The sequence below is a fragment of the Podarcis cretensis genome (genome assembly GCF_951804945.1).
Source record: "Podarcis cretensis genome assembly, chromosome: 14".
In the NCBI taxonomy this organism is placed as follows: domain Eukaryota; kingdom Metazoa; phylum Chordata; class Lepidosauria; order Squamata; family Lacertidae; genus Podarcis; species Podarcis cretensis.
Window position 1 is genome coordinate 13,963,528 of NC_137183.1, and position 18,526 is coordinate 13,982,053.

The 18,526-nt window shown below is 42.5% G+C and overlaps 1 protein-coding gene across 2 annotated transcripts in view; it reads left to right on the forward strand.

Moving 5' to 3' along the window:
* The first annotated feature begins 13,146 nt into the window (after positions 1-13,146).
* Positions 13,147-18,526, forward strand: part of SLC12A1 (solute carrier family 12 member 1) — an 82,339-nt gene continuing 76,959 nt past the window's right edge. The window contains exons 1-2 of one of the 2 annotated variants that reach the window (XM_079953188.1): positions 13,147-13,665; positions 17,284-17,415. In XM_079953188.1, the coding sequence (XP_079809314.1) occupies positions 13,255-13,665; positions 17,284-17,415 (543 nt within the window). In that variant the 5' untranslated portion in view covers positions 13,147-13,254. The remainder of the gene's footprint in view (positions 13,666-17,283; positions 17,416-18,526) is intronic. The other variant, XM_079953187.1, reaches the window with a different exon arrangement.

Here is an 18,526-nt window from a genome sequence, read left to right on the forward strand (position 1 = left end):
TTATTTTCATGTGGTTCCTGCTTTGGCATTCTACTGTGCAGGCAGTTCATTTTTTCGGGGGGGGGGGGGACGCAGGGCTACGCATACCCCTAAACATTTTGTGAATCTAAGTTTGGCCTCATGGAGGGGCAGTATTTCAATATGAGTAGGAAAATGAGAGTACCCCTAAACATTTTTTTTGGGGGGGGGGATGCACTGTGTGCAGGTAAGAACGAAGTGTGCAAAGGTGTGCCAATAATTGTGCAAATGAGAAAGAAGTGTTGGGGGGGGGGACATTTAAAGCATGGGTAGGCAAACTAAGGCCCGGGGGGCCAATCGCCTTCTAAATCCGGCCCGCGGACGTTCTGGGAATCAGCGTGTTTTTACATGAGTAGAATGTGTCCTTTTATTTAAAATGCATCTCTGAGTTATTTGTGGGGCATAGGAATTCGTTCATTATTTTTTCCCACTCAAAATATAGTCTGGCCCCCCACAAGGTCTGAGGGACAGTGGACCGGCCCCCTGCTGAAAAAGTTTGCTGACCCCTGATTTAAAGCATGGTCAAGATTTGCAAGTCCAACCTGAACAGAAAATTATAATGCCTTGATTTCAGCCTTGAAGACCAGACATTCCTGGGCCAGGCACAGAGAGAGATGGAACTAATCAAGAGTTTGCTTTTATGGAGCTGGGGAGAGAAGAGGATCAACACCCCCCCCCCATCTTTATCTCTCTCCTTCAGGGAACCCAGAAGTGTTGAGAGCCCTCCTTCTGATCCAGGAACACCTAGAAGGGGCTAGCTTGGAGCAGTCCTTACTTCTGCTTACTGTCTCACACAATGAAGACTACGTGAAAAAGCTTGGAGAAGACACAAAGAAGAGGCAGTAACTAGTTGCGCCTCAAGGTCACCTCTTAGCTCATACAGCGAGAACGAGAGTGACAATATTTGACAGCTGTTCAATTCCATTTTTAAGAAATGCTGGAATCAAAATTTCATCTCAGCCTTGTCACTCTTGTTAAAGAGGTGCTCGGAGAGCCCGCTGAGATAAAGCCAATCGGCACAGACAGACCATTCATTCATCTCTATAATTTCATTGTGCCATTTGCCTTATAATCTAGACAAATGACAACCAAGGGAATTGCGGGGTCTGTCGTCTAAACGAAAATGCCACTCAGACTGCGCTGGATCTTAAAGGGAAAGCTGGGAACGTGAAAGCCAGAGTCCAAAGAGAGGAGCGGGTTCAATTGCTGCAGGAAATAGGAATACAATGGAACGCTGCCGGGAGGTAACAGTGCAGCATGTGTGAATGATCTAGCAAGACTAGGGAACATTCCTTCCGGAGGCCTTCATGAGGCACAGTGTGACATTTAAGAGAGTCAGTTTGCCTGCAGACTGACAATATTTTTTGGAAGTATTCCAGTGAATACAAGAAATCAGAGTCTCTTCCTTTTTTATTGTACATTCTCACAATGGTATCAGGGCAGTTATATGGAATCCCACTTTGAATACCGTTTGTGCCTGCAAGCCTCGCGTGTGGCAGCATTATGGGATGGAGGAGGCTTCACTGGGGCCCCAATGGGGGAATTCAACCTGGCTGGACCCTGCTTTGGCAAATGGGGATGCAGGCTACAGCTTGGGCTGTGCGGGGAGTGGAGCCAATGAAGCTGGGAGTGGGCTTCTCTTGGATCCGCCCCTCGCTCATTTAAGCAGCCAGCACCCTGGGCTCAGCCGTTTTCATTTTGGAGTGGACACACTGCTTCGTTTCCTTTTTTATATATATAAAATATTTATTGGGTTTTCCAGGATTAATATAAAAACAAAAAGAAAAAAGACAAAAAATGACAGAAATACAAAAACACAAAAATGCACAATTAAAAAGATTAAAACAAATACAATTTCCATTACTTATTTCCATTATCTTGTTTCTCAGACCTCCTCTCACCTCCCCTTCTTGTATTCCAATTTAAATTATTAATTCAGCAAATCCTTATATCCAAATTTAAACATCAAATACTTAAACAACATTGCTCATTCTTCAACATTTTTCCTAAAGTCGACCAAAATTTCCCTTCCACGGCTTTCCCAAATTCAAATCAAATAGCAGACAGAATAGAGATAAAACAGGTTATAATTATATACCCTTTGGATTCCCAAACTCCGCCCACCCCTTTCCCAGTTTCAGTCCCCAACAAATGTTTATCAATTCAATATCTTGTCTAGCCTGGAGATCTCACGTCCGAGGCTTTTAAATCTCTTTCAGTTCCTCTCTGCCGGCCTTTTTGATAGTCCTTAATGTTAAACCCCAGATTTCGAAAAGGCTTCGGCCCAACAGAAACCATATTTTTTCCAGCCAGCCCTCCATACTTGAAACAAGCACCCATAAGGTACCCCGACATACTCCTTTCAAGTCCAGATGTCCCCAAAGCTCCAATTTCCACCTTGATCAAATTTATAATCCTTCGGTCTTCAGATCTCCACAGCGGAAGATCTCTCAATTTTAGGTTCACCAGTTCAGGCCAGGCTTTCCACATCAGATTCTTATTCTCCTTTATTGGCTTCATGTCAGGCCACAAATTGTGACTCTCATTTAACATCTGGGAAATTATAGCTCCTCCTTCCTTCTCTTCAGGAACAGCACATATTTCCTTTTCCATATTCTCATAACATTCAAGTTTCCCTATTTGCTCAGTTATGTGAGCTTCCTGCTTCAAATCCTTATCAACTTTAAGACAATTGTTTACTGCTGAGGCCAGAGTTGTGACACTTGTAGCCAAAACATCAATTTCCCCTTGTAGTTTTCCCAAGAGAAAAAATGTTCTATCCAATTCAGTCTGAATTTTCCCTCCTCCGGCCATTGTTGTAATGTCCTAGACCCCCTCTAGGGGGGTTTTAGTTTCTTAATATTTTTCAGCTCAAGTCCAATAGCCAATAGCCAATATATTGTATCAGTCCTTCCTTATTCTCAGCAAATTGTAACAAATGTAACCAGCAGAAGCCACAGAAATAAAGTTCTCTTTTTCCCTCTGATAGCCAATTTGACAGCTGTCAAACTCCTCAGTACTTCATCAACAGGCTCTCTCGCAGGACACTCCCGGGTCTGGGGGTGTGAAACTTCAGCTCCCACAATTAGTCCTTTATCCTCCGGTAAAATTTCTTATGGTGTCAAACCATGAGGGTTAAAGTCTTTTAGTAAAAGAAAAAAAGGTCCTCTCGACCTTAGATGGCAAGTTCTTTGCTTTAAGTTATCTACAAAGAGGGGGGGGGGTGGACTTCCTTTTTAACCCTTCCCCGCTCGTTCCTAATTCAAAATTTTTTTTCCTTTAAATTCCGAATTCCATATTACTCACGGGTTTTAACTTTACAGTCCAATTGTTCCAAGGAAAAAGTCAGCGCTCTCTGTCAATGGCTTGCGGCTTCACTCCACAGGAGGAGCAATGGACTCACAGCACAGCACAGCACCGCGCCGCACCCCGTCCCCGTTCCAAAGCCTTTAAAAAGGCTCCTTCACGGTTTGGGGGGGCGCAAATGGTGCCCGCCGAGTCACCAGGTTCACAGGCATCCGTGCCTGTGATTTTTGAGGGTCCCCACGTCACCGCCGCGGACAAGACCCGATCCTGTGGAGCAGATTCCCTCCGGAGCTCGGAGGGAATCCGCCATTAAACGATGGCGCTAACCCGGAAGTCCACACTGCTTCGTTTCCAATTAGTGCATGCCCGATAATTTCCTGAGTCGACAACTCCTCATACCACAATTTTTTCCCAGTTGGTTTGTTTTTGTCCCACTTTTGTTGGGCTAAAGTTTGTAAACCTATAGTAAGCTATCAAATGCAGAAACTAAAAGAACAAACAGTTCAAGCACACAAGAACTATCTTGTTGTATCAGGCCAAAGGGCCACCTAACATTTGTTGCATTACTTAACTCAAAGACGGAAAAACTGTGGTTCTTCGGGAGTTGTTGGACTCCCAACTCCCACCAGTCCCATCAAGCATGACCAATGGTCAGGGATTTTGTTTGTTTATATTTCATGAAATTTATATACCACTTGATTGGGGGGGGGCGCTCAAAGTGGTTTATGAAAAAACAATAAAATTATCACAATAAAAGAGAATAAAACAAATCAAAACTCCTACAAATTTTATAAAGATTTGGGTAGCCTTATCTGCACAAGAATGTCTTCAGCAGGCGCTGAATGGAATTCAGCGAAGTATGATGGGAGTTGTAGTCCACTAAAATCTGGAAGGTCACAGTTTCCCCATCAGTGATTTGATCCTTTGTTAGGTACTTCTACATGGATGCTTTCTGCCTATTTTCCTTCTCATTCCACTTTAATCAGAACCCAGGATAGCTATCTTCCACATATACCCAAATTTCATGGGTGGTATTCAATTAAGTCTTACTTGGAGTAGTAAAAGGTAAAGGGACCCATTAGGTGTAGTCATGGCCGACTCTGGGGTTGTGGCGCTCATCTCGCTTTATTGGCCGAGGGAGCCGGCGTACAGCTTCCGGGTCCTGTGGCCAGCATGACTAAGCCGCTTCTGGAGAACCAGAGCAGCGCACGGAAACATCGTTTACCTTAACGCCTATTTATCTACTTGCACTTTGACATGCTTTCGAACTGCTAGGTTGGCAGGAGCAGGGACTGAGCAATGGGAGCTCACCCCGGTGCGGGGTGAATCGCCGACCTTCTGATCAGCAAGTCCTAGGCTCTGTGGTTTCACCCACAGCGTCACCCGCATCCCACTTGGAGTAGTAAAGGTAAAGGTAAAGGTACCCCTGCCCATACGGGCCAGTCTTGACAGACTCTGGGGTTGTGCGCCCATCTCACTCAAGAGGCCAGGGGCCAGCGCTGTCCAGAGACACTTCCGGGTCACGTGGCCAGTGTGACATCACTGCTCTGGCGAGCCAGAGCCGCACACGGAAACGCCGTTTACCTTCCCTCTGGTAAGCGGTCCCTATTTATCTACTTGCACCCGGAGGTGCTTTCGAACTGCTAGGTTGGCAGGCGCTGGGACCGAGCAGCGGGAGCGCACCCCGCCGCAGGGATTCGAACCGCCGACCTTTCGATCGGCAAGTCCTAGGCGCTGAGGCTTTAACCCACAGCGCCACCTGGAGTAGTAGACCCATATAAATTAATGAACATGACTAAGAAGCATTGATTTACTCTGAGTACAACTTAGTGGACTACCACCCTCTGTATTTATATCTACTGTATCCCATCCACAGTGGGGGTGGGGGTGCGTGATTGACTGAGCCTTTTCTCCATGCTTCAGGGCTGACCCCCCCCCCCCAAAGTACTTCTTCACACACCATATAAACTATGGAATTCATTCCCACAGTGGTGGTCACCAACTAGGATGGCTTTAAAAGAATCATTTTGCATTCTTATGATAGCCATGTTCAAATATATAAAAGGATGTCAGATAGAGGAGGGAGAAAGGTTGTTTTCTGCTGCTCCAGAGAAGCGGACACGGAGCAATGGTTCCAAACTACAAGAAAGAAGATTCCACCTAAACATTAGGAAGAACTTCCTGACAGTAAGAGCTGTTCGACAGTGGAATTTGCTGCCAAGGAGTGTGGTGGAGTCTCCTTCTTTGGAGGTCTTTAAGCAGAGGCTTGACAACCATATGTCAGGAGTGCTCTGATGGTGTTTCCTGCTTGGCTGGGGGTTGGACTCGATGGCCCTTGTGGTCTCTTCCAACTCTATGATTCTATGATTCTATGATTCTATGACCGCCCAAAATCAAATGAATGGCAGCACTCAGATGTTAAAGGATGGATAGTAAGTATCCCATGTTTTCGTCAGGATAAAGATAACGTAAGGTTTTGTTCTTTTGCTGTCACCCTTGAACAGTTCTTAACAGTTCTTAGATAGGATTATCTAGTGAGAGGCATCTTCAAATGCCCATTTTTTACCAAGAAACAGGTTGCCATACTCACAACTAATTTTTGCTGAATCACGCCCAGTGCCTAAAGTGAAAGAATGACCTTCGTAAGCTTCAAGGGTATAAATAAAAAAAATCCAACGTATTGGCATGAATATTTAATTACTTTTAAACATTGCTACATAGTCATTATTTCAGTAGCACATGACTGGCTGGGAATATGGTCCGAAACAGCCCTGTGCATATTTCTGTGAGTGCATTTACAATTGCAAACATAGTTTATGAACTCGAGAGAGCAGAGGTCAAGATCTTGAAGAGTACCTAAATCACCTTCACTGGGTCCACTGACATTCAGGGAGTTCTGAGTGCCAGGTCTGACTCCTTCCGTCCAAGAATTAATGGGCTCATTACTAGCTAATATTTAAAAAGCTGAAATGTTCCTCTGGACACGCACCTTCTGTTTCAAATTCAGGGACTGGCTGGTACCCTCGGTGTTCTATATAGAAGAAAGAACCCGGCCGCTGAAGTATTGTTCGTGGTGGGAAAGGACACCATTGGCAAGGTATATTAGAAAATAAGAAAATAACTGCTGGTTGGTTTAAAGAGAGGGCTTGCACAGTATAAACATTTGATATTTTGGAGATGCCTAAAGATAGACAGCTGAAGCAGACAGATTCCTGACAATACCAACATCCTCTCCAATATCATTTGTAAAAGGTAAGCTTTTTAAAATTATTATTTCATTCCCCACCAGGGTTACGACTCAGTCATAATTTAGATGAATTGTTCATGTTGTGAAATCTTTGTCCGCAACAAATAGAGAGAGAGAAACGACGGTCCAGATTTTCTCCTAAGAAAGTAAATCCCAACAATGCAAAAATAAATGCAACTTGAATGAATCAGAGATGATATATTCAGCATTTTGAGAGACGGAATTGAATAAAACACCATCTGTAGATATTGTGCGATCGATATTGCCTTGGACTTTTCATCAGCACAGTGCCAAGAAGGGAAACGTGAACAGAAATCTGTGCCTAAAGAGAATCTAGAGGCGGGGAGAAGCTTTCTACTTTGATCTGTCCCCAGGAGCATGTGTGTGTTGTATTAGCTTAAAGAAAGAAAGAAAGAAAGAAAGAAAGAAAGAAAGAAAGAAAGAAAGAAAGCAGGTGCAAGATTCTTAATGTTGTTCCTTTTTCTGCACCACTGATTGACGAATGGAATTGCCAGGTTAAGTTGGAAATATTGTCTGTTTAAAAGATGGTAGCATGCAATATCATGCAATACAGTGGTACCTCGGGTTAAGTACTTAATTCGTTCCGGAGGCCTGTTCTTAACCTGAAACTGTTCTTAACCTGAAGCACCACTTTAGCTAATGAGGCCTCCTGCTGCCACTGTGCCGCCGGAGCATGATTTCTGTTCTCATCCTGAAGCAAAGTTCTTAACCTGAAGCACTATTTCTGGGTTAGCGGAGTCTGTAACCTGAAGCGTATGTAACCTGAAGCGTATGTAACCCGAGGTAGCACCGTATCTTTATTTAATATGCATATACAGTACTTTCAATATTTTTTTAAAAATGTATTTTGTTTGAACTTGTTTAATCTTTGCAAAGGCCTTTAACCGTAAGCAATAAAAGTTTTCATTGACTAGTCCTGCACACATCTAGCTGTCCAAGATAGTAGACGGGGAGTCAGATTTCCACCTACATTGCAAGACAGACAGGAATATGCACCCACATTCTGAGCCTACCAGTTGGGATCACAACTGAACGCTTCATATCAAGATGTGCATGAATGTGCGTTTGACTTGCACATGTGAACAGTGACAGCCAGTTCAGCAATAGAAACTGCATATGGAAAGCTTGCCAGAACAGAGCTAATACTGGAATATAATCTCCAAAGATACTTCCAGATTATATCAAATTGTTTGGAAGAGCACCAAAATCTTTGGCTGTGGCACCCTGATTGATGTTTGCAAGCACACAGGCGTCCAAAATTTGCTGTGTTTGTAGTATTTGACCACAATCCAACACATAACTAGGCATATTTGAGCCAATTAAATTCAATGAGCCTTAATGTGCTTAATTTTGGGATGGATTGTGTCCGCTCGAGGCGAGCTTTGCATATCACTGAAAAATAAACAAGTACCAAAATGTGTTTTCTGAAGTTAGAACCTGGGCCCTTCCCAAAGTGGTAAGAATGGTTGGGTTTAAAGTGGATATGTAGCAGGTGGGTTGCAGGTGCAGAACTCTTCCCTGACTCCACATCTTCAACCCCCATTGCATAATTGTTTTTCTCTGAGTGAAGGGTTCAGCATTTTGGTCCTGCCTGCTACTTTTCTGGTTAAAATACTCATTTACCCTCCCTCTCACCCACCTCCTCTCAGTTTTTTCCCCCTCCTGCTGCTTATCAAACTAGGGATGGAGAGAGAGTAAATTCAATTCACTTTGAACTTACCCAATTTTCTCCTTGCCTTGTGCCTTGGTCAGAGCTAGCTGCCAGAGCTTTGAATTATTATTATTTTTAAATTTTTTATCCCATATTTGCAGTTTTACTACGTTAACTATAAGCCTGTTTGAGTCTTATGTGAAAAGTGAGAAGTAAATATGTCAGTTGCAAGCAGTCCCTGGGCACAACTCAAGACTCCTGCATCATCCTCCTATAGTTGTGGTATCATTCTGAACCAGCTCTGAACAAACTGCTGGATGGTATCCATTTACTAAATGTATGCCATGCCTTTCCTCCTGAAGGAACCCAGGGTGGCAAATGCAAATGTGATAAAACAATAAAGACATCTTTAAAACATAAAAATCCCCAATTCCGATACAGAAGCAGACTGGGAAAGTTGTCAACAGTGGTACAGTCATACCTCGGGTTGAAGTAGCCTCAGGATGAGTATTATTGAGTTGCGCTCCACGGCGACCCAGAAGTAACGAAGTGCGCTACTTCTGGGTTTTGCCGCTCGAGCATGCGCAGTCAAAATGACATCACGTGCATGCGGAAGCGGCGAATTGAGACGCGGGGACGCGGGGACGCGGGTTGCATTCACTTCAGGATGTGAACGGGGCTCCGGAACAGATCCCGTTCGCATCCAGAGGTACCACTGTACCTCGGGTTACAGACGCTTCAGGTTACAGACTCCGCTAACCCAGAAATAGTACCTTGGGTTAAGAACTTTGCTTCAGGATAAGAACAGAAATTGTACAGTGGCGGCAGTGGGAGGCCCCATTAGCTAAAGTGGTACCTCAGGTTAAGAACAGTTTCAGGTTAAGAACGGACCTCCAGAATGAATTAAGTTCTTAACCCGAGGTACCACTGTACTTAAAAGGCTTGTTGGAAGAGAAAGGTTTTTGGTAGGCACCAAAAACACAACAGAGGCAGCACCTATCTGATTTTTAAGAAAAAGAAATTGCAAAGGGCGTAGGTGCCAGTTCTTGTATCGTGCAGAATGGACTTTCTGATAAGATGCTATCTGCAGGGCACAGTTATCAACCGGATATATAAAGGGCAAAGTTGTTGAGCTTTCTTTGCAAAATCTAAAAATAAAAATAAAAAAGCCATTTTTAAGGAATTTCGGCAAAACCTACACTTCCGATATGGGTTGCCATACGTCCGGATTTCCCCTGACATTTCAGAGGTTTCCGCCCGGATACTGTTTCCAACTGCCGAATCCCGGCTATGTCCAGGAAATTCCAGACAAATGGCAGCCCCAAGAACTTAGCCCAGGAGCTAATTGGCAGCCAGTGCAATTATAGGTCTTGTGAGGACACAAGCTAAGCTTTGAGGTGGGACTTGCATTTAATGAGATGTGCTGACATAGTTCATTTCTGAGTACGTGTCAACATGGTGGTACTTAACTTCCCAAGCCCTATGTACCTTTGGACTCTGGCGCCTGATGGAATGCCTGTTCCGAATCTGACATCAACCTGCCCATGTGTTCTGATTGCCTTCAGAGGGCCTGCTGTCCAGAGTGAAGTGGATGGCAGGTCATGGGAACCTAGGAAGCTGCCCTATACCAATAATAATAATAATAATAATAATAATAATAATAATAATAATAATAATAATTTATTATTTATACCCCGCCCATCTGGCTGGGTTTCCCCAGCCACTCTGGGCAGCTTTCAACAGAATATTAAAATACAATAACCCATTAAACATTAAAAGCTTCCCTAAACAGGGCTGCCTTCAAATGTCTTCTAAAAGTCTGGTAGTTGGTTTTCTCTTTGACATCTGGTGGGAGGGCGTTCCACAGGGCGGGTGCCACTACCGAGAAGGCCCTCTGCCTGGTTCCCTGTAACTCAAGAATTGAACCTAAGACCTTCTGCATGCAAGGCAATTGCTATACCACCACTGAGCTACGCCCTTCCCCCAAATCAGTAGAGGGTCTCCTCTTGTGGTGCCCCATTCCTCCCCAAGGGAAGATCAGCTTCCACCGAATCATTTTTATTTTTTTAAATAATATTTATTAAAAATTTTAAGGGTTACAAAAAACAAAAGTAAAAGTAATAACACCATGTTAAACAAAGACAAAACAACGCATCACAATAAGAAAAAAAGAGGGGGAAAAACACACAAAAACAAAAACAAAAAACACAACTAATCTTCCCAACTTATCTTTCATTTGCTTGTTTCCTTGACCTCCTCACACCTCCCTTTTTTGTATTCTAATTCGATTAACTATTTCAGCAAATCCTTTCCATCTTTTCCAATTTTTGTTCTGTAATTTATCTCAATATAATGTAACTTTACTTTCCCTCCTTTCACCAATTTTTTTCTCCCCCCCCTTTAACCTTATTTTAACATTAAAACTAAAATGCTTGTATGTGTTTAACTCCTTATAACATTTCTGCTAAATCCATAAAATATCAATCCATCATTTTTCTATCACTCATTAATTTTGCGATATTTCTATGTATAAACTTTTCCAATCTTCTTCCATCAACTCCTCTCCCTGGTTTCGGATTCTGCCAGTCCTTTCCGTCAATTCCATATAGTCCATCAACCTGGAGATCTTATGTCCGAGGCTCTTAACTCTTTTCCAGGTCCATTCTGCAGATCTTCTTCCCACCGAATCATTTTTATTTATTTCTTTAAAGCATTTATACCCCACCTTTACCCCAGTAAGCCGGTAATCGGCTGTTGGAAACAGCATCCAAGTGAAAATAGGCAGGGTTGTTTTTGCCGATTTCCCTTAAAAATAGCTCAAAAACTTCATTTTTTAATTTTTAATTTTTGAGATTTTGCAAAAAAAAAGGGGGGGGGAGCTCAACAGTTTTCTGTCCGGATTTTCACTTTTTGAAATATGGCAACCCTAGAGGAAGGTGATAAATTAACTATTTTAAACAGCCCTTGCAATATAACAATGAAACACTAAAGGTGCAATCCTAATCACAGCTGCTGAGCAAGAAATAGTTATTTGTCTACTACCCTGCTTTAGAAACTCAAGGCTGTGTATGTAAGGGTTTCAAGACAGTTTCCAATATCCAGGCACCGAAGAGAGCCTGAACTGCTTAGCTTTGGCAAAACAGCCATATCAAGTAATTGGGGTGGAATGAATTGCATTAGGGGAGGTCGCTTTGCAAAAATGTGTATTATGTTGCATACAAAAAATGTACGGTATATATTAGGAGAAATTTGCTCTGAAATGCCAATGAAATCTGAAGACTTTAAAAAACAAAACAAAAAACTGATGTAGACCTGTGGATAACTGAGTTTAAGATGAGAAAAATGAGGAACTGAGAGAAGCCATAATTGACAGATTCACCCATCCCCACTGCTGGGTGAAGGCATCTTAGGAGAGGATGTCTGACTTAGGACACTCTCTGTGACCACCAAAAACAACCCAAATGTGTGGCTGTGATCTGGGCTGGGCTGTGTAAGCCTAAACCCTGAAGGCTCCTTAAATGGGGGGAAATAGATGACCTACCTCTGCTTACCTTCCTTAAAGAATTTTGCATCACAGTTCTCTGGTCAAGTAATAATGTTCCAGGAATTTACTCTCTGGAATCTTCAGCATGAATTTCCCTGTTGCTTTTAATCCTTTTTTTTTTAATATATTTTTTTTAATTAGGTTTTTTTTAACATATCATTTTCAACAGTAATTAAACATACTTTTACATCTTATTCAAATTTTTGATTTCCATCAATCCTGTCTGAAAATTTTCCAATCTAATCTCTCAGTATGCATTTCTTATCTTCCCTATTACATTTCAAACTCATAACCAATATCTCTATCTTTTTCTACTTTGTAACACTTCGTATATTTCTCCTTACAAAACTTCTTGTAGTCCTACTAGCGTAATTTGTTGATTACAGTTGCTCTTCAAATAATTCATATACTTCTTCCAATCTTCTGTAAATCTCTGATCCCGCAGGTTTCGAATCCTTCCTGTCATTTTGTCCAATTCTGCATAGTCCATTAATTTCGCCTGCCATTCTTCTTTTGTCGGAATTTCTGCTTGTTTCCATTTCTGAGCTAACAATACTCTTGCCGCAGTTGTTGCATATAAAAACAATTTAACATCTCACCTATTAATGTCCTGACCTATAATACCAAGTAAAAATGCTTCTGGTTTTTTTAAGAATGTATATTTCAACATCTTTTTCATCTCATTATATATCATTTCCCAGAAGTTCTTTACTTTTTTACATTCCCACCACATATGATAAAATGTTCCTTCTTTTTCTTTACATTTCCAACATTTATTATTTGTCTTATACATTTTAGCTAATTTCACTGGTGTAATATACCATCTATACATCATTTTCATCATATTCTCTTTCAAAGCATTACAGGCTGTAAATTTTATCCTTTCCTTCCACAACTTTTCCCATTCTTCAAGCTGTATATTATATCCAAAGTCTTTTGCCCAATGTATCATTACCGATATCACTTCCTCGTCTTTCAAATGCCATTCCAACAGTATTTTATACATTTTAGACATTGTTTTACATTCATTGTTTAATATTTCTATTTCAAATTTTGATTTTTTTATCATCAAATCCTTTTTCCTTTAAATCCTCTAAAAGCAACCCTGTTGCTTTTAATCCTATTGGATCTCACGCTTTCCCTGATGTCTTATTCTGTCTTGCAAACCATTCTCACAGTTGTCTGTTGAAAGGTAGTGCATAAATTTGATATTTTAAAAATAAGAATAAAAATAAATGGTAAGATGCCTGGCTTGATGGCTGGAAAGAAATCAGCTAATTTAAAATATTGCTTGTTTTTTCTTTGTTGGGTGACAGAGTTGCACATCATCCCTTTAAGAGTAAGAGTGTTGGCGGAAGCAATTACTGAATGAGAGACTCCAGGATCATCTGCACACCACAGCAGTCTGGGAATCTGACCACAAAGAAGCAGTAAGATCTGTGACTGAAATATCCGTTGCCCATAAATATGTCTATGAATAATTCTCAAAATGTATTTTTGGACCCAAGTCCAAACAGATTTCAGGTCAATGTCATTAATGAAAGCCATGACAATACAGTACAATCTCAAGGCGATCCCGACTCACAACGCTACGAAGAGACTTCTTTTGCAGACGATGTCAATAACAGACTCCGAGTCGGCTACAGGCCTGAAAACAGAGAATTATATGACAATTTCTTTCAAAACGGAGATGCTTCTAAAACAGATGGGAATTTTCACCCTTATGATACCCACAGCAACACGTATTACCTGAAGACATTTGGTCATAATACAATGGATGCCGTGCCTAAGATTGGTTACTACCGAAATGCTGGCAGCGTCAGTGGGGTCAAAATTAACAGACCAAGTCTGATGGACATCCACGAACAGCTGGCAAAGGTATGTCAAAGAAAGAAAAGACTCTTTTTTTTAAAAAAATAATATTTATTAAAGATTTTCAAATATAACAGAAAAAGAAAAACATCCAAATTTAAAACCTAATTTTCATTGGCATCCTTCCAGGACTTCCCCTCCCCTCCCCCTCTTGTATTCCAATTCTTTCAAATAGATTCAACAAATTCTTACCCCAAATTTTAAAATTATTTATCATTGACCCAATTTAAAAAATATTTTCCCATCCCCTAAAATCGACCTGTTCCCTTCCACGAGTTCCCCTCTTTAATATGCAATACAGATTAAAATAAACAGAAAAATAGAAAAAAGAATAAAATGTAATTTAACACCCTTTGGATTCCAAATTTCCCTCCCCCCTTTCCCGGTTGCGTTCCCAATGTCCGTCAATATCTACTGTCATCCTGGAGCTCCCACATCTAAACCACAGTCCTTCACCAGTCCGCTTTGCCGTCTTTTTATTAGTCTTTGCCGTCTTTTGGTCATCTTTGATTTCACATGTCCAATCTTGGAAGGAGTCTATCTTCCAACTTTGTCCAGTTCTTGTTATTCTTGTTGTTCTTGTTGTTCTCTCTCCTCCTCTTTTTTTTTCCCCCCTGCTCTCCTGCACAAATGTTCTAATTCCAAAAAGCTTCTAATTCCTCTGCAGAGGCTTTGTTATTCAGGAACAAAACATTACGTCAAGTCCCTTCCATTCTTCAATAGATAAATCTATTGTCTCCTTTAGTGTGTAGACCTCTGTAGACAAAATAGTGTTCCATTTCTGCAGTTTCCCAGGAGATAAAAAGTCCTATTCAAATTCGATGCCAACAATACTTGTAGTGTCCCACAGCTCCTCTAGAGGGATTATAGTAACTCAGTTTCCTTCCCGATCACACCCAACAGTCCGAATAACTTATTATTCCTTGTTTTAAACAATTTATATCCAATTTGTAACAAATGTGACCAGCAAAGTCCTCGTAACAAAGTTCTCTTTTTGTTCTTCCGCTTTGACAGCTCCTTTGACAGCTGTCAAAACCTCTATTTCTCCTCTCCCGGCGCTCTTACGGATCGCTCCCGGGGTTTCCGGGGGGGGGGTTGCCTTTTAATTTACATTGCACTTTTCTCTTCCAGCCCAGTCTTATAATTTTCCATCGCGAAGTTAATAATTTTATCAAAAAAAGGTTGCACTCGATCTTAGTTGTCAAATCCTTTGCTTTAGCTCCTCTACAACAGGGGGGAGGCTGACTTCCTTTTTGCACCTCCCCCGCTCGCTCCGAATTTAAAAAGAATTTCCCCCCTTTTTTAATCCAAGTTCCAATTACTCACGGGTTATTCTTTTAAAGTCCAAATTTTCAATGGAAGAAGTCAGCGCTCTCCGTCGAATGGCATGCGACTTCGCTCGGCAGGGGAAGCGGAGGACTCACAGCACCACCACCCCCCTGTCACCCGCTCCGCAGCCTTTAAAAAGGCTCCTTCGCGGGTCGGGGGTGACGCAAACGGTGCCCGCCGAGTCACCATGCCCATGGGTTTCAGCGCCCATGGTTTTTGAGGGTCCCCGCGTCGCCGGCGCGGTAGAACCCAGCCCCTGCCGAGCAGGCTCCCTCCGGAGCTCGGAGGGAGTCCGCCATTCGGCGATGGCGCCAACTCGGAAGTCCCGAAAGAAAAGACTCTTTTGAAGGGTTATTGGTAACATAACCCATATTAGCCTCAAGTGAGAGGGCATTAAGAATGACTATACTTGTAGCTCAGTCCAATTCATATTTACTCAGATGGAAGTCTATATTTAATGGCAGGGGCGGCGATCTTGATATTGTGGAATACAACTCCCATTATTCCTGACCATTGACCACCCTGGTTGGGACCGATGGGAGTTGTAGTCTACATCTGGATGGCACTATATTGGGTATCCCTGCTCAATGGGGCCCACTGCCAGGTATGCATGCATAAAATTGAAATCTTGTATGCTTAGCTGTGAGCTGGGTTAATTAAATTCAGTGGGACCTAAATCCCCAACTTTCTTTCTATGTATGTAAATAAGCATTTTATGTAATAAAGCAAGGCTTTAAAAAAAAAGAAGCAGCTTTCAATCAGCTTAACACAAAGATCTAGTTCTCAGTAATGTAGTAACTGTTCAGGTGGAGCTTCACATAATATACAGATGATAAGCATGTCAGGGGGAAAGCTGTAGAGCTCTGGATTTCAGGAACTGCTTCATGGATAATTCCATAGTGGGAAGGGTCCTAAGGTTAAAAAATATGAAGCCCACTGACGTAAAACAATAGATCCTGTTTATCAGTTAGCAGAGGGTTGATCCAAAATTCATATATATATATATAGACAGTTTCTTTAATGCAACGTATCCCATGCAGCAGGGATGCGGGTGGCGCTGTGGGTAAAACCTCAGTGCCTAGGACTTGCTGATCGTAAGGTCGGCGGTTCAAATCCCCATGGCGGGGTGAGCTCCCATCATTCAGTCCCAGCTCCTGCCCACCTAGCAGTTCAAAAGCACCCCTAAGTGCAAGTAGATAAATAGGTACCGCTTTATAGCGGGAAGGTAAACGGCGTTTCCGTGTGCAGCACTGGTGCTGGCTCACCAGTGCAGCCTCATCACACTGGCCACGTGACCCGGAAGTGTCTTCGGACGGCGCCGGCTCCCGGCCTCTTGAGTGAGATGAGCGCACAACCCTAGAGTCGGTCATGACTGGCCCGTATGGGCAGGGGTTTATCCCATGCAGCACTAAGTTAAAGTCACTTGGCCGTATTCTTATATCAGTAGCAAAATGCTTTGCGCCAATGAACACATAAGCAGGTTGCCGGTGACTTTGTTGTAAAATAAATAAAGCATTCTGATGCACAATGAGTTTCCATTGGCACAACTATTGCAGTGGATTCCTCTGTTGCACAACATTAAAATTCACCTGTCTGTTAGCACAAGAGCCCTTGGACTAGCAGACAAGAGAACACTGCATACAGCCCCATATGCTTTCAAGCTGTTCCTGAGCTGTTTGAGAATTCTTGTCCTCCTCTGTAGAAAATACCATGAAACACACACACACACACACACACACACACACACACACACACTCAAAATTTGCCACCAAAAATAGCATGGAGAATTTTTAGAGGCCATGGATATATGAATATATCTCTAGAAAATTCACACCATCCAAGATTCTGTCTCTTTCAAGTCCCTAATGAAATGAGAAAATGATATGTAGAGAAAAAGTCTTGGCATGCCTTGGCAGAACGATGTTGTATTCCATGTGAGGGGGAAAGCTGGAGATTTGCTTGTTTTCTCCTGTTTTGCACGATTTGTTATAGTTTTGCTAATTACAGAAGGGAGCTATCCAGGTCCTGAAGCGCAACCTCCAACCACTGAAAATCTCATTTGCTTTGGTGTCTTATTTGCAGCGGCATTGCCCATATCTTCACAATCATAAATGCCAGAACCTTGCTTCCTTTTAAAAGGGGGAAAGCTGAGATTTCCAGATTGCTGTATCCCTGATCAGACATTCTGCATATTTCCTGTCTTCCTGTGGAACCACAGGCTAGACACGCTCCTGTTCCTTTCATCTGTAAGACAATACTAAATGCCTTTTAAAATATTTTTTTGTCGTTGTTTAGAACATTGCGGTGACTTCTGGTTCAGTTGACAAATTCGCCAAAGCAGATGACAATACAGAAGAAGCGGAATCCAACAAGGAAGAAGAAATCAAAGGAGGCTTTGTGAAATTTGGATGGGTGAAAGGGGTCCTGGTAAGCAAAATATATATCCTAGAAGAGACCCCTAGGGTCATCTAGTCTAACCTCTTGTGGTGCAGGAATCTCGACTAAAGCATCTATGACAGATGGCCATCCAACCTCTGCTTAAAAGCCTCCAAGGAAGGAGATGCCACCACATTCTGAGGAAGTCCATTCCACTGTTGAACAGCCCTTGCTGTCAGAAAGTTCTTCCTAGTTTTTAGTCAGAATCTCCTTTCTGGTGACGTGAAGTCACCAGAAGTCCTACCCTCTGGAGCAGGAGAAAACAAGCTTGATCCAGCTTCCACATCACAGCCCTTTAGAAATTTGAAGGAGGCTATCATAGCTCCCCTCAGTCTCCTCTTTTCCAGGCTAAACATACACAACTCCCTCAACTGTTCCATACAATGCTTGGTTTCCAGACCCTTAATCATCTTGGTTGCCCTCCTCTGCACATGCAATTGCTTGTGCTGGAGTTTAATTGCTCTGGTTAGTATATCAGGGTTTGTGTTTTTTGCTTTGCATCTCCTCCTCCCTCTCTCTCTATGGGCAGCTTCAATTAGCATTCATATATGTCTCTCTTTTTTTTGGAAGGGATGCGGGTGGTGCTGTGGGTTAAACCACAGAGCCTAGGACTTGCTGATCAGAAGGTTGGGGGTTCAAATCCCTGCGACGGGGTGAGCTCCCGTTGCTCGGTCCCTGCTCCTGCCAACTTAGCAGTTGGAACGCACATCAAAGTGCAAGTAGATAAATAGGTACCGCTCCGACGGGAAGGTAAACAGCATTTCTATGTGCTGCTCTGGTTCGCCAGAAGCGGCTTAGTCATGCTGGCCACTTGACCCGGAAGCTGTACGCAGTCTCCCTCGGCCAATAAAGCAAGATGAGCGTCGCAACCCCAGAGTCGGCCACGACTGGACCTAATGATCAGGGGTCCCTTTACCGTTAGGTCTTTTAAAAATGTCATTTAAAGCACTGTTCTGACAGTTGTCTCCACATGTTCTATTATGAACAGTGTAACTGTTTGCACTGCCCCACTATCCAACCCACCCAGACTCTTTCCTCGAGTGGAAGGAAATGCATGAAGGATTCTCTGTGCATTCAGCTAAATGTGGAAATATTTCCCCAG